The sequence below is a fragment of the Belonocnema kinseyi genome, chromosome 5, assembly GCF_010883055.1.
Source record: "Belonocnema kinseyi isolate 2016_QV_RU_SX_M_011 chromosome 5, B_treatae_v1, whole genome shotgun sequence".
NCBI classification, from domain to species: Eukaryota; Metazoa; Arthropoda; class Insecta; order Hymenoptera; family Cynipidae; genus Belonocnema; species Belonocnema kinseyi.
Genome location: NC_046661.1, coordinates 83,056,109 through 83,069,431, shown reverse-complemented (window position 1 = coordinate 83,069,431; position 13,323 = coordinate 83,056,109). Strand labels below are relative to the sequence as shown.

The window sequence follows — 13,323 nt, the reverse complement described above, 5'->3', positions numbered from 1 at the left end:
TGTTGTAGAACATTCGTCTTTTAGACTTTAAAATTCAACAATTTATTAGAAAATTTAAATATTTAGTATAAAGTTAAAACTTTTGTTTCAAACATATTTTTGGGTTGAAAATTCACCTTTTTTTTATAGAAAATTCGTGTTTTAGACGCGAAAATTCTACAATTTGGTGGAAAATGTAACTATTTGTATAAAAATTGTACTATTTTTATAAAAATGTAATTTTGTAATAGAAAATGGACTTTTTTCTTTAAAATTAATTTTTTTTATTAAAAATTAATGTATGTTGGCAAAAATCCGCGTTTTTTGTTATAGAATTTTTTTTTGTTTGTAAAAAAGTCTTGTATATTTGAATTAAATTATTCTGCGTTGACTTTAATCGTCAATCAGGCTCGAAGCGGGGACTAAAAAAAGCATAAAATTGTTAACTCATAAATTATTTATATTTTATTATGCATCACATTTCCATTTCAACACAAATCCATTCCTTTTTTATAAAATATAAAATAAATACAACTTTCAATTCACATGAAATATAAATCCATATGAAATTGTAAATAGATCGTAAACTGAAAACTATTTCTGATCCATAATACTCACAATTTTTAATAATAATAATATTCTTCAAGTATCGATAATGTTTCTCGGATGTCCCAAAGCCTGAAACTTTGCAAGAGCCTCCGGTGGCAAATTATATGTCTCGATATTGGGCAGAATTACTCTCTTGAAATAATTTAACATTGGCCTGTATCCTTTTTGTCTCGGGAGGACCTATACAATAAAATTTCTGTAAAATTATTTGCGTAAACTCACTCTGGAAATCAAAAATAGTGCTGATATTTTCACAAAATTTCAAAATTAGTGACAAAACTGTTTGATAAAATTCGTTAAATATCAAAAATGAACCTCAATATTGATTAAAAATGCTATTTTTTATATAAAATAGAAAAATTCCTGTTTATTTTTATTTTTTCAAAATGCAACTATTTTGATGAAAATTCGTCCATTTTGTTTGAATTGAATAGGCTTTTTTTATTGTAAATTCAATTTTTTGTTCGTAAAATATCAATGATTCATATTTTTTTGTTGAGAATTCACCTTTTTTTTGTACCAAAAACAAATATTTGGTTTAAATATGAAGTATTTTCTCAAAAATTTATCATTTTTGTACAAATTTCGTTTCTTAGGACTGAATATTGGACAACTTGGTTGAAAATTAAATTATTTGGTTAAAAATTAATACATTTTTATGAAAAGTTAAGCATTTTGTAGAAAATGAACTTTTTTTTGGTGAAAAATAATTTTTTTGAGGTTGAAAACTGAACTGTTTTGCAGAAAATTTATCTTTGAGGCCCGAAAATTTAAATATTTGATAGAAAATTCAACTAATTTGTTAAAAATTCATATTTATGGTTTAAAATTCAACTATTTAGTAAAATACTCAACTAATTTTATAAAAATTTAACTTGTTGCTAGAAAATTAAGATTATTGTTTAGAATTTATATTTTTGGTTGAAAATTCAACTATTTGAATAAGAAAGAATGTATTTTTTTAAATAAAATTCAACTGTTTGGTTAAAAATTAATCTATTTTTATGAATATTTAACTATGCGGTAGAAAATTAACTCTTCTGTTGAAAAATAATCCTTTCAAGTTCAAAATTAAAACTTTTTTTTGCAAAAAATTCGTCTTGGAACTTTGAAAATTAATCATTTTTCATTGAAAATCAAACAATTTTTGTTAAAAATTTATCTATTTAGTAGAAAATTAACATTTTTATCGAAAATGCAAATTTATGGTTGAAAATTCAACTATTTGATAAAAAATGAATCTATTTTTTGAATTAATTAATTTTTAAATTTTTGTGGAATATTCAACTATTTTTATAAAAATTAAACTATTTATTATAAAAATTGTAACTATTTGGTAGAAAAGGAACTTTTTTGTTGAAAAATCTTATTTTCGATTTGAACTTTTTTAAATTTAACTATTTGCTTAAAAAGTGAAATATTTTTATGAAAAGTTAGCTATCAAGTAGAAAAATTTACAGTTCTGTTTAAAATTCGCATTTGTTGTTGAAAATCCAACTTTTTGGTTAAAAATTAAACTATGAACTTTAATGGAAATTTAACTCTTTGGTAGAAAATTAATTTTTTATCGAAAAACTCTATTTTTGGGTTCAAGTATTAAAAAATTCAATATATGGTTAAAAAGTAAATTATTTTTATGAAAATTTAGCTGTTTAGTAGAAAATTAACTTTACCGACTAAAATTCAAATTTATCGTTTTTATTTTTATTTTATTTTATTTATTATATTGTTATAAATATATAAATATATTTGTTTTTATTTTAATTTATTTGCTTAAAAGCTAAACTATTTTTATGAAAATAGAACTATTTGATAGAAAAATAAATTTTGTGGTTAAAAATAATATTTTCGGGTTAAATATCTAACTGTTTCACTAAAAAATCGTCTTTCGGGTTTTCAAATTCAACAATTTAGGTATAAAATTAAATTATTTTTATGAAAATGTAACTCTTTATTACAAAATGATTTTGTTTTGTTCATAACTCATATTTTTGGCTCAAAATTAAATTATTTGGTTAAAAAGTAACTATTTTTAATAATATTTAACTATTTAGTGGAAAATTAAATTTTTTCTTGAAAAATGTTTTCGGGTTGAAAATTAAACTGTTTTTTTTTTTAGAAAAAATTCAAATATTCGGTTAAAAATTAAACCATTTTTTATGAAAATTAAGCTATTTGGTAGAAAATTAACGCTACTGTTAAAACTTCATATTTGCCGGTTGAAAAATTATATTTTCGGGTTAAATATTGAATTTTGTTTGTTAAAATATAACATTTTCGAGTTAAATATAAAACAGTTTTCAAGAAAAATTTGCCTTTTAGGCTTTAAAATTCAGCGACGTGGGAGTAAATTAACATATTTGGTTAATTATTTAAATATTTTTATAAAACTGTATTTATTTGGTAGAAAATGAACTTTTTTCCGCTAAAAAGTCAACTATTTGGTACAAAATGAAACTATTTAAAAACATGTAATTATGTGTTAGAAAATGAACTTTTTTTTATTGAAAAATCATATTTTTAACTTGAAAATTGAACTGTTTTGTAGAAAATTCGTCTTTTAGGCTTTGAAATTCAATAAATTAGTAAAAAACTAGGTTTTAAAGTTCAACAATTCATATTTTCGGTCAGAAAATTTATCTGTTTTGTAGAATATCTTTTATACAACAGATCAATTTTCAAAAATTAGGTAGAAAAAGAAATTTTTTGTTGAAAAGTTATATTTGCGGGTTTAAAATTGACCTTTTTTTTGTAGAAAATTCGTTTTTAGACTTCAAAATTCTACTTTTTTTAAATAGAAAATTGGTTTTTCAGTCATGAAAATTCTACAATTTTGTAGTAAATGTAACTATTTGTATAAAAATTAAACTATTTTGATAAGAATGTAAATTTTCAATAGAAAATGAACTTTTTTCTTTAAAATTCATATGTTTGGTTTAAAATTCCTATTTTTTTGTTAAAAATTCAACTATTTGGTGAAAAATGATTTTTGTTTAAAATGAATATTTTTGGCTTAAAGTTCAACTAATTGGTTAAAATTGAACTATTTAGTAAAAAATGAAATTTTTCGTTGAAAAATCATATTTTCGGGTAGAAAATTGAACTTTTTTGTTAGAATACAATATTTTCGAGTTAAATATAAAACTGTTTTCAAGAAAAGTGTGCCTTTTAGACTTTAAAATTCAGCGATTTGGCAGAAAATTAAAATATTTGGTTAATTGTTTAAATATTTTTATAAAAATGTATTTCTTTGGTAGAAAATGAACTTTTTTGTTAAAAATTAATATTTTCTTGATGAAAATGTAGAAAACTCGCTTTTAGTCTTTAAAATTCAACAATTTGGTAGAAAATTTAACTAATTGTATAAAAATGTAACTTTTTAATATAAAATGAATTTTTTTTGTTTAAAATTCAACTATTTGGTTAAATATTTAACTATTTTTATAAAAATTGAACTGCGTTGTAGAAAATTCGTCTTTTAGGCTTTTAAATTCAACAATTTGAGTGTAAATTTCACTATTTCGTATAAAATAAAAATTTTTGTTTCAAATTGATCTTTTTTGTTCAAAATTCATGTTTTAGGTTCAATATTTTGTAGGAAGATTGGACTATTTGTTAGAGAATTAACCTTTTTATTCGAACATATTTCTGGGTTGAAAATTCATATTTTTGGTTAAAAATTCAACTATTTGGTACAAAATGCAACTATTAAAAAAAATCTAATTATTTTTTAGAAAATGAACTTTTTTTATTGAAAAATCATATTTTTAGCTTGAAAATTGAACTGTTTTGTAGAAATTTCGTCTTTTAGGCTTTGAAATTCAAAAAATTAGGTTGTAAAATTTAACAATTTTGTAGAAAACTACATTATTTCGTTTAAAAATTTTTTAAAATAAATTTAACATTAACTATTTGTATAAAAATGTAATTTTTCAATAGAAAATGAGCTTTTTTGTTAAAAAATCAACTATTTGGTTTAATATTTAAATATTTTAATAAAAAATTTATCTATTTCGTGAAAAATGATTTTTTTTTAATTCATATTTTTGGTTGAAAATCCAACTATTTGGTTAAAAATGTAACTATTTTTAATAAAATTGAACTATTCAATAGAAAATGAACTTTTGTGTTTAAAATTAAATTTTTCGGTACAAATTCAACTATTTGGTTAAAAATGTAATTATTAAAAAAATTTAACTATTTAGTAGAAAATGAACTTTTTTCTTGAAAAAATATATTTTCGTGATGAAAATTGAAATGTTTGGTAGAAAACTCGTCTTTTAGGATTTAAAATTTAACAATTTGGTAGAAAATTAAAATAATTTGATGAAAAATTAAATTGTTGGTTCAAAATTCATAACTTTTGCTGTCATATCAACGATTTTATTAAGAATTAAACTATTTTTATGAAAATCTAACTATTTGATAGAAAATGAACTTTTCTGTGCAAAAGTCATATTTGTGGGTTGAAAATTCAACTGTGTTGTAGAAAATTCGTCTTTTAGGCTTTCAAATTCAATAATTTGGTAAAAAATGAAACTTCATATAAAAATGTAACTTTTGAATAAAAAAAGAACTGTTTTGTTTAAAATTCATATTTTCGGGTTCAAAATTGAACTGTTTCTTTTTTTTTTTTTAGAAAAATCGCCTTTTTGGCTTTAAAATTCAACACTTTTGTATAAAATTAAACTGCTAAAAATTTAACTATTTGGTAAAAAAAGTAACTATAAAAATGAACGTTTTTAGTAGAAAATACATTTTTTTGTTGTTTAGAATTCCAATTTTTGGCTCAAAATTCACATATTTGTTAAAAAACTTAACTAATTTCAATCAAATTTAAGTACATAGTAGAAAAGTAACTTTTTTGTTGAAAAATTATGTTTTCGGGTTAAAAATTAAATTGTTTTGTAGAAAAAAGTTCAAGTCTTTGGTTAAAAATTAAATCATTTTTTAATAAAATTTAACTATTTGGTAGAAAATTAACTTTTTTGTATACAATTCATATTTATGATTGAAAATGTAACTGTTTGTTTCAAATCTCAGATATTTTTATGAAAATATAACTATTTGATAGACAATTAAATTTTTTGTTGATAACAAAAATTTCTTTTTGGGTTGAAAATTGAACTTTTTTGCTTAAAATTCGTTTTTGGGACAAAGTGTTTTGGTAGCAAATAAAACCATTTGGTTAAACATGAAACAATTTGGATGCAAATTTAATCTGGTCAGATTTTCGGTTGCGAATTTTATTATTTTTATAGAAAATTCCACTATTCGGTTGAAAGTGACCTTTATTTTTTTAAAGTTAATATTTTTTAGTAGAAAACTAGACAATCTGGTTTAAAATTAAAACATTTTAATGGAAATTTACCTACTTAGTAAAAAAGTAACTTTTTTTAAATCATATTTTCCGGCTGAAAATGATTCATCACAAGTTCAAAATTAAACTATCTGATAAATAAAAATTCATCTTTTTGGATAAAAAAAATTCTTTTTGGTCTAAGTCTACTGTTTTTGATTAAAAATAAAAATAATATTCTCGCTTGAAATATCAGCTATAATATTCTTTGTTGAGAATTCCTTTTTTAGAATTCAACTACTTGGTTAAAAGTTCAACAACTTTTTAAAAAATTTCATTTTTTGTTATATAAGGTTCATAATTTTAGTTATAAATTCATATTTTTTTGTCAGCTGAGTCCAAGGTATGTAAAAAATATATTATATTATATTAAAAATATATTTAAAAAATAAAAAAAAATTAAAATTGAAAAAAGAGAAAAACATACTCTGAGTAGTACTAGTCTTTTCCAAACTGCTGGACTCTTTGCTTCAGCCACTCCGTCAATAATTAATAAATAACGAAGCATCGCTCGAGTTTCCCACTCTTCAAATTTCTCTCTATAATAAGAACTATAAATCAGGTTAGAAATAATTCTAGCAAAAAATATCGCAAAAATAAGTAAGTGACCGTAGCTAAATTACGTAACAATTTCCGTTGCGGGGGGGGGGGGGGGGGGGGGGGGGGGGGGGGGGGGGGGGGGGGGGGGAGTCGAGGAATTTTGTTATGATTTGTTACGGTAGGGATTCTTTTACTCATGTACGTAATTTTTGCAAATTCGCAAAAACTTTCTCCTAAATATTATCTTTTTAGTTAGAAATTTTATTATTTGGTTCCAAATTTAAACATTTTCTTGAAAAGACATCCTTTTTGGTTGCAAATTCAACTTTTTTTGTTAAAAAATGCCTTTTTGTGTTAAATATTTAGCTGTTTTTTTGTAGAACATTAACCTTGTTTTAAATTCATATTTTCTTGATAACATATTAGATAAAATGTAATTATTTCGTTAAAAATCGATCCTTTTTGGTTGAAAAAATTTTTTTTTGTGTATAATTCAATTTTTTTCTGTAGAAACTTATTTTTTATACAAAAATTTAGGTTTTGGTCTTAAAAAGTCAACGGAATTCTTTTTTTGATGAAAATTCAATCATTTTTGTTCAAGTTTTTTTTTCTAAATAAAAATTCTTCTGTTTTAAAAGAAATTTAATTTTGTTGAGTAATAAAAAGTTTAGTTAAAATTTCGTCTTTTTGGATTAAAAATTCAATTTTTTCGTAGTCACTTATTTCATGTTAAAAAATGAATATTTTGATCTTGAAAAGTCAACTGGAATATTTTTTGGATGAAAATTCACCTTTTTTCTGAAAATTTGTCTTTTTGACTTGAAGTTTATCTTTTTTAGTAGAAATATTGCATATTCTTGGAAAAATTCCAACTCTTTTGTTGAAAATGAAACTATTTCCTAGAAATTTACTTTTTGTTTAAAATTCCTATTTTTGTATTAAAAAGTCAATTGAAATGTTTTTGGATGAAAAATGAATTCTTTTTTTTTAATTGTCTTTTGATTAAAAAGTTTTAACGTTTTAGAGAATTTTCATTTTTCTTGGATAAAAAAGAAACTGTTTCGTTGAAAATTTAAGAATCTTTGTTAAAAATTCATACTTTTTGGTTAAAAATTCGACTATTTAGCAGAAAATCAACTTGTTGTTTATAATTCTTATTTTTATTTTGGAAAGTAAACTGAAATCTTCTTTGGATAAAAATTTAACTATTTACTTAAAGGTTTAAAAAAAAGTCATCTGTTTTAGAAGAAATTTTATCATGGATAAAAATACAAATTTCGGTTGAAAATTCAACTTTTTTTTTAAAAAGTTTGATTTTGATTAAAAAGATTACCTGTTTTAGTAGAATTTTCAATTTTTTCAAAAATAAAAATGCAACTATTTGGTTGAAAAGTTATACTTTTTGGTTGCAAAATATATTTTTCTGTAAAAATTTAAATAAATTACGTAGAAAATTTCCTTTTTTCTATTTTTCTAATATAAAAATGCAGCTATTTGGTAAAGAATTCAGCTATTTTGTTAAAAATTCATCCTTTTAAGCTGAAAAAATTCGTCTTTTTGGATGGAAAATACAAATTCTTTCATATAAACTTATTTTTGGTTCAAAATCTATATTTTGATCTTGAAAAGTCAACTGGACCTTTTTTGGATGATCTGTTTTAAGAGAAATTTCATCTTTTTGGATAAAAATGCAACTATTTGGTTGAAAATTCAACAATTTTGTTAAATTCATCCTTTTAGGTTAAAAATTCGACTTCTTGGATTGGAAATTCAATTTTTTTTCGTGTAAACTTATTTCTTGTTTAAAAAATTATTTTTTGATCGTGAAAAGTCACCTGGAATATTTTTTGGATGAAAATTCAACCTTTTTTGTTGAAAATTGATCTTTTTTATTCCAAAATTCATCTGCTTTAGTAAAAATTATATCTTTCTTAAATAAAAATGCAATTATTTGGTTGAAAAATCACCTATTTCTTATAAAATTGACTTTTTGTTTAAATTTAATATTTTGGTATTAAAAAAGAACTGAAATCTTTACTGGATGAAAATTGAATTATTTTTTAGAGTTATTTTGCTCGAATGAAAAATTCATCTGTTTTATGAAAAATTTTATCTTTCTTAGATTAGAAAAAAAATGTAAATGTTTGCTTGAAAATTAAATTATTTTGTTCAAAATTCTTTTTTTTAAATAGAGAATTCAATTTTTTTTTTCGTAGAAACTTATTTTTTCTTCAAAAATTTATATTTGGATCGTGAAAAGTCAACAGAAATCTTTCTGGAATAAAAATGAAACTATTTGGTTGAAGATTCAACAATTTTGTTCAAAAGTTATACTTTTTGTTTGAAAATTCTGCTCTTTAGTTGAAAACTCAACTATTTATTTATTTTTTATAAAATTAACTTTTTGTTCCAATTTGATATTTTGGTGTTAAGAAAAAAACTGAAATCTTTTCTGGATGAAATTTGAATGATTTTTTTCCAAAATTAAAGTTCAACTTAAACAAATATTTGACGTTTTTATTAAAAATTATTCTGCTTTAGTACAAATTTAATCTTTTTTAAAATAAAAATACAACTATTTGAAAGAGAATTCGTATTTTTTTCTTAAAAATTCATCCTTTTTGGTGGGAAAAATAATTTTTTTTTTGAAAATTTAATTTTCTCCTTAGAAACTTATTTTTTGTTAAAAAATTTATATTTTGATCTTAAAAAGTCAACTGGAATCTTTTATGGATGAAAATTCAACTATTTTTTCATTGTTTTTGCTTGAATTAAAAATTTATCTGTTTTAAGAAAAAATTCATCTTTCTTACATTAGACAAAAATGTAACTATTTGGTTGAAAATTAAAGTATTTTGTTAAAAATTCATCCTTTTTTGTTAAAAAAATCGTTTTTTTAATGGCAAATTCCATTTTTTCCTATAAGCTTATTTTTTGTTTCCAAATTTATATTTTGATATTAAAAAGTCAACTGCAATTTTTTTTTGATGAAAATTCAATTATTAAAGAATTTTTTTAAATACAAAATCATCTGTTTAAAAAAAAATCTTTTTTGACATGAAATGCAACTATTTAGTAGAGAAGTCAACTTTTTTGTTAGTCATCCTTTTTGGTTAAAAATGCGACTTTTTAAAATAAAAATTAAATTTTTTCGTAGAAACTTTTTCCTTGTAAAAATATTCCATATTTTGATCGTGAAAAGTCAACTGAAATATTTTTAAACAGAAATTTCGATTTTTTGTTGTTAACATTTTATCTTCTATATTAAAAAATTTACCTGTTTTAGTTGAATTTTCATTTTTATTGAATAAACATGCAACTTTTTGGTTGAAAATTTCAACAATTTTGTTGAAAATTCATACTTTTTGTTTGAAAATTCTGCTGTTTTGTTGAAAATTCAAGTATTTTTTAGAAAATTTACTTTTTGTTCAAATTTAGTATTTCGGTGTTTAAAAAATAACTGAAATCTGTATTGGATGAAAAATGAACGATATTTTTGGTTTATAGTAATTATAAATTTATCTGTTTCAAGAAAAATTTCATCTTTCTCACATTAGAAAATATGTAATTATTTCGTTAAAAATTCATCCTTTTTGTTTGAAAAAATTAGTTTTTTTTGTGTATAATTCAATTTTTTCTGTAGAAACTTATTTTTTATACAAAAATTTAGGTTTTGATCTTAAAAATTCAACAGGAATCTTTTTTGGATGAAAATTCAATAATTTTTGTTGAAGTTTTTTTTCTAGATAAAAATTCTTCTGTTTTAAGAGAAATTAAAACTTTTTTGAGTAATAAAAAGTTAAGTTAAAATTTCGTCTTTTTGGATTAAAAATTCAATTTTTTCGTATAAACTTATTTAATGTTAAAAAATGAATATTTTTATCTTGAAAAGTCAACTGGAATATTTTTTGGATAAAAATTCAATTTTTTTTATTGAAAATTTATCTTTTTTATTTCAAAATTCATCTACTTCAGTAAAAATTATATCTCTTAAATAAAAATGTAATTACTTGGTTAAAAAATCACCTATTTCTTATAAAATTTACTTTTTGTTTATATTTATTTTTTTTTGTATTAAAAAAAGAACTGAAATCTTTACTGTATGAAAATTGAATAATATTTTTGAATTATTTTGCTTGAATTAAAAATTCATGTGTTTTATGAAAAATTTTATCTTTCTGACATTAGACAAAAATGTAACTGTTTGCTTGGAAATTAAGCTATTTTGTTAAAAATTCGTGCTTTTTGGTTGAGAAAATCCGTTTTTTTTTTAAATGGAAAGTTCAATTTTTTTTTCGTAGAAACTTATTTTTTCTTCAAACATTTATATTTGGATCGTGAAAAGTCAACAGAAATCTTTTTTAACAGAAAGCTAAACTATTATTTTAAAAATTTATATTTTTGTTTTAAAAATTCATCTATTTTAGTAGAAATTATAGCTTTGTTGAATAAAAATGCAACTATTTGGTTGAAAATTCACCTATTTCTTATAAAATTTACTTTTTGTTTAAATTTAAAATTTGGTGTTAAAAACAGAACTGACATCTTTACTGGATGAAAATTGAATTCTTTTTTTTTGCTTGAATTAAAAATTCATTTGTTTTAAGAAAAATTGTTTTTTTTTCTTTTAATGGAAACTTCAATTTTTTTCGTAGGAACTTATTTTTTGTTTAAAAATGGATAATTTGATCGTGAACAGTCAACTGGAATCTTTTTTAACAGAAAATTAAACTATTATTTTGGAAATTCATCTTTTTGGTTTAAAATTAAATTTGCAAACTGAAAATTTAACTTTTTAACTTTTTTAATATTGATTTTATTTAGTAGAAAATTCTTCTTTTCATAGTAAAAAAAAAATAATAATTTTCCTAGTTTCAAGTTTCACATTTGCTGGATAAAAATGCATCAGTTTTGTTCAAACTTAATTTTTTGCTAAAAAATCATATTTATGGTTTGAAAATTCCATTTTTGTAGAGAAAATGCGTCTTTTGGCTTGCGTGAAATATACTGAAGTATACTGAAAAATTGCTTCATTGCATTTTCATAAATAAATTAGGCATTTCCATGAACAAATGTAGATTACTAAAAAAGGAACTAATTTTTTTCCCTTTTTTTGTGGTTTAATATTCCTAACACATTCCAGAAAATACTGTAAAAATTTCAAAGTGGATAAATGAAATTTCTATTTGATTTCAGATTAATCTCTATTTTTTTATTTATTAAAAATTCGTCTTTTTAGTTCTAAAATTCTTTCTGTTTAAAATAAAGTAATAAATAAATTTTTTAAAATTTTTTAATCTGAAATACTGTCTTGTTCCGTTTAGAAAACATTTTATAATAAAAATATAACAAGATGAAAATGCTTGTATTTAAATATTAATAATAAAAAAAAAATGAAAAGTTAGTTAAGGAAAAATCAGGGAATTTTTAAAATGAAGTTCTCGGACACCCTGACTAATTTTACTAAAACTAACTAGCAAAAAATTTATGGAAACTAAAAATTAACTACATTAAGATGAAGGGGGGGGGGGTATTAAAAAAGCCCTAAAATCCGTTACGTAATTTAAGTGCGGTCCCTGAATAATATTTACGAGGAACTTTCTGGATGACCGAATTTATCGATTTTTTTATCTTTCCGAGTTTCATCGATAAAATTTTGAAGTTGAATAGAAACGTCCTCCCTGGAAAGAATTACAAATTAGGAAATACAAATTCAAAATCTTTCTTTAAAAATAGTTTTTTAATTTTCACCTACTCTACCGGATTTTCATGAGGCTCATTATCGTCTGCTTCATCTTCGCTGGATAAAATTACTACGCTTTTTTTATCTGATTTATCTTTCGAGGTAGAGGGTTCCGATAATTCGGAAATTTCTCGATGCACTACCTGTATTAAATTGAGTAAATTTTTTAACTGAATAGATCAATTTTCATAAAAATAGTTTAATTTTTGACAAAATAGTTAAATTTTCGACAAAAAATATGAGTTTGAAAGAAAAAAAAATATTTTCTATCAAATTCTTGAATGTTTAAACCTAAAAGAACCAATTTATAACCAAATAGATGAATTTTAATAAAAATAGTTTTTATAAAAATTTAACTATTAGGCAGAAAATGCACTTTTTTGTTCAAAAATAATCCTTTCAGGTTTAAAATTGAACTTTTTTTACAGAAAAATTGGTCTTTAAGGCTTAAAAATTTAAAAATTTGATAGCAAAGTCAAATTTTCTTGTTGAAAATGTATCTATTTAGCAGAAAATCAACTTTTTGTCTAAAATTCATATTTGTGGTTTAAAATTCAACTATTTTGAATGAAAATTCAACTATTTTCTTAAAAATAAAACGATTTTTCTTTTAAATATATCTATTTAGTAGATATTTTTGTTTGAAAATCTAGCAATTTAGTGAAAAATTAGCTTTTTTGTCTAAAATTCATATTTACGGTTTAAAATTCAAGTACTTGATTAAAAATTCAACTATTTTTATGAAAATTCAACTGTTTTGTTAAAAATAAATCTGTTTTTATGAATATTCAAGTATTTGGTAGAAAATTAACTTTTATGTTAAAAAAATAATCCTTTCAGGTTTAAAATTGACCTTTTTTGTAGAAAATTCATCTTTGAGGCTTGAAAATTAAAAAAATTAATTGGAAATTCAACTTAAAATTCAATTGATGCATTCTCTTGAAACTTCGTCTTTCTAATAGAAAATTGAATTATTTTTGTTAAAAATTCATCTTTTCTGACGGAACAATAATTTTCTTATTTGAAGATTGCACTATTTCATAAAAATATATATTTTTTGTTAAACATTTTGTTGAAAATTCTCCTTTTTTGT

General features: G+C 21.5%; 1 protein-coding gene across 1 annotated transcript in view; it reads right to left on the bottom strand.

Annotated features, from left to right (window-relative positions):
• Nucleotides 1-420: 420 nt before the first annotated feature.
• LOC117172816 overlaps nucleotides 421-13,323 on the bottom strand; it is a 32,874-nt gene continuing 19,971 nt past the window's right edge. The window contains exons 5-8 of the mRNA XM_033361060.1: nucleotides 12,243-12,373; nucleotides 12,079-12,168; nucleotides 6,375-6,498; nucleotides 421-768 (exon numbers count right to left, since the gene is read on the bottom strand). Coding sequence (XP_033216951.1) covers nucleotides 622-768; nucleotides 6,375-6,498; nucleotides 12,079-12,168; nucleotides 12,243-12,373 — 492 coding nt within the window. The 3' untranslated portion in view covers nucleotides 421-621. The remainder of the gene's footprint in view (nucleotides 769-6,374; nucleotides 6,499-12,078; nucleotides 12,169-12,242; nucleotides 12,374-13,323) is intronic.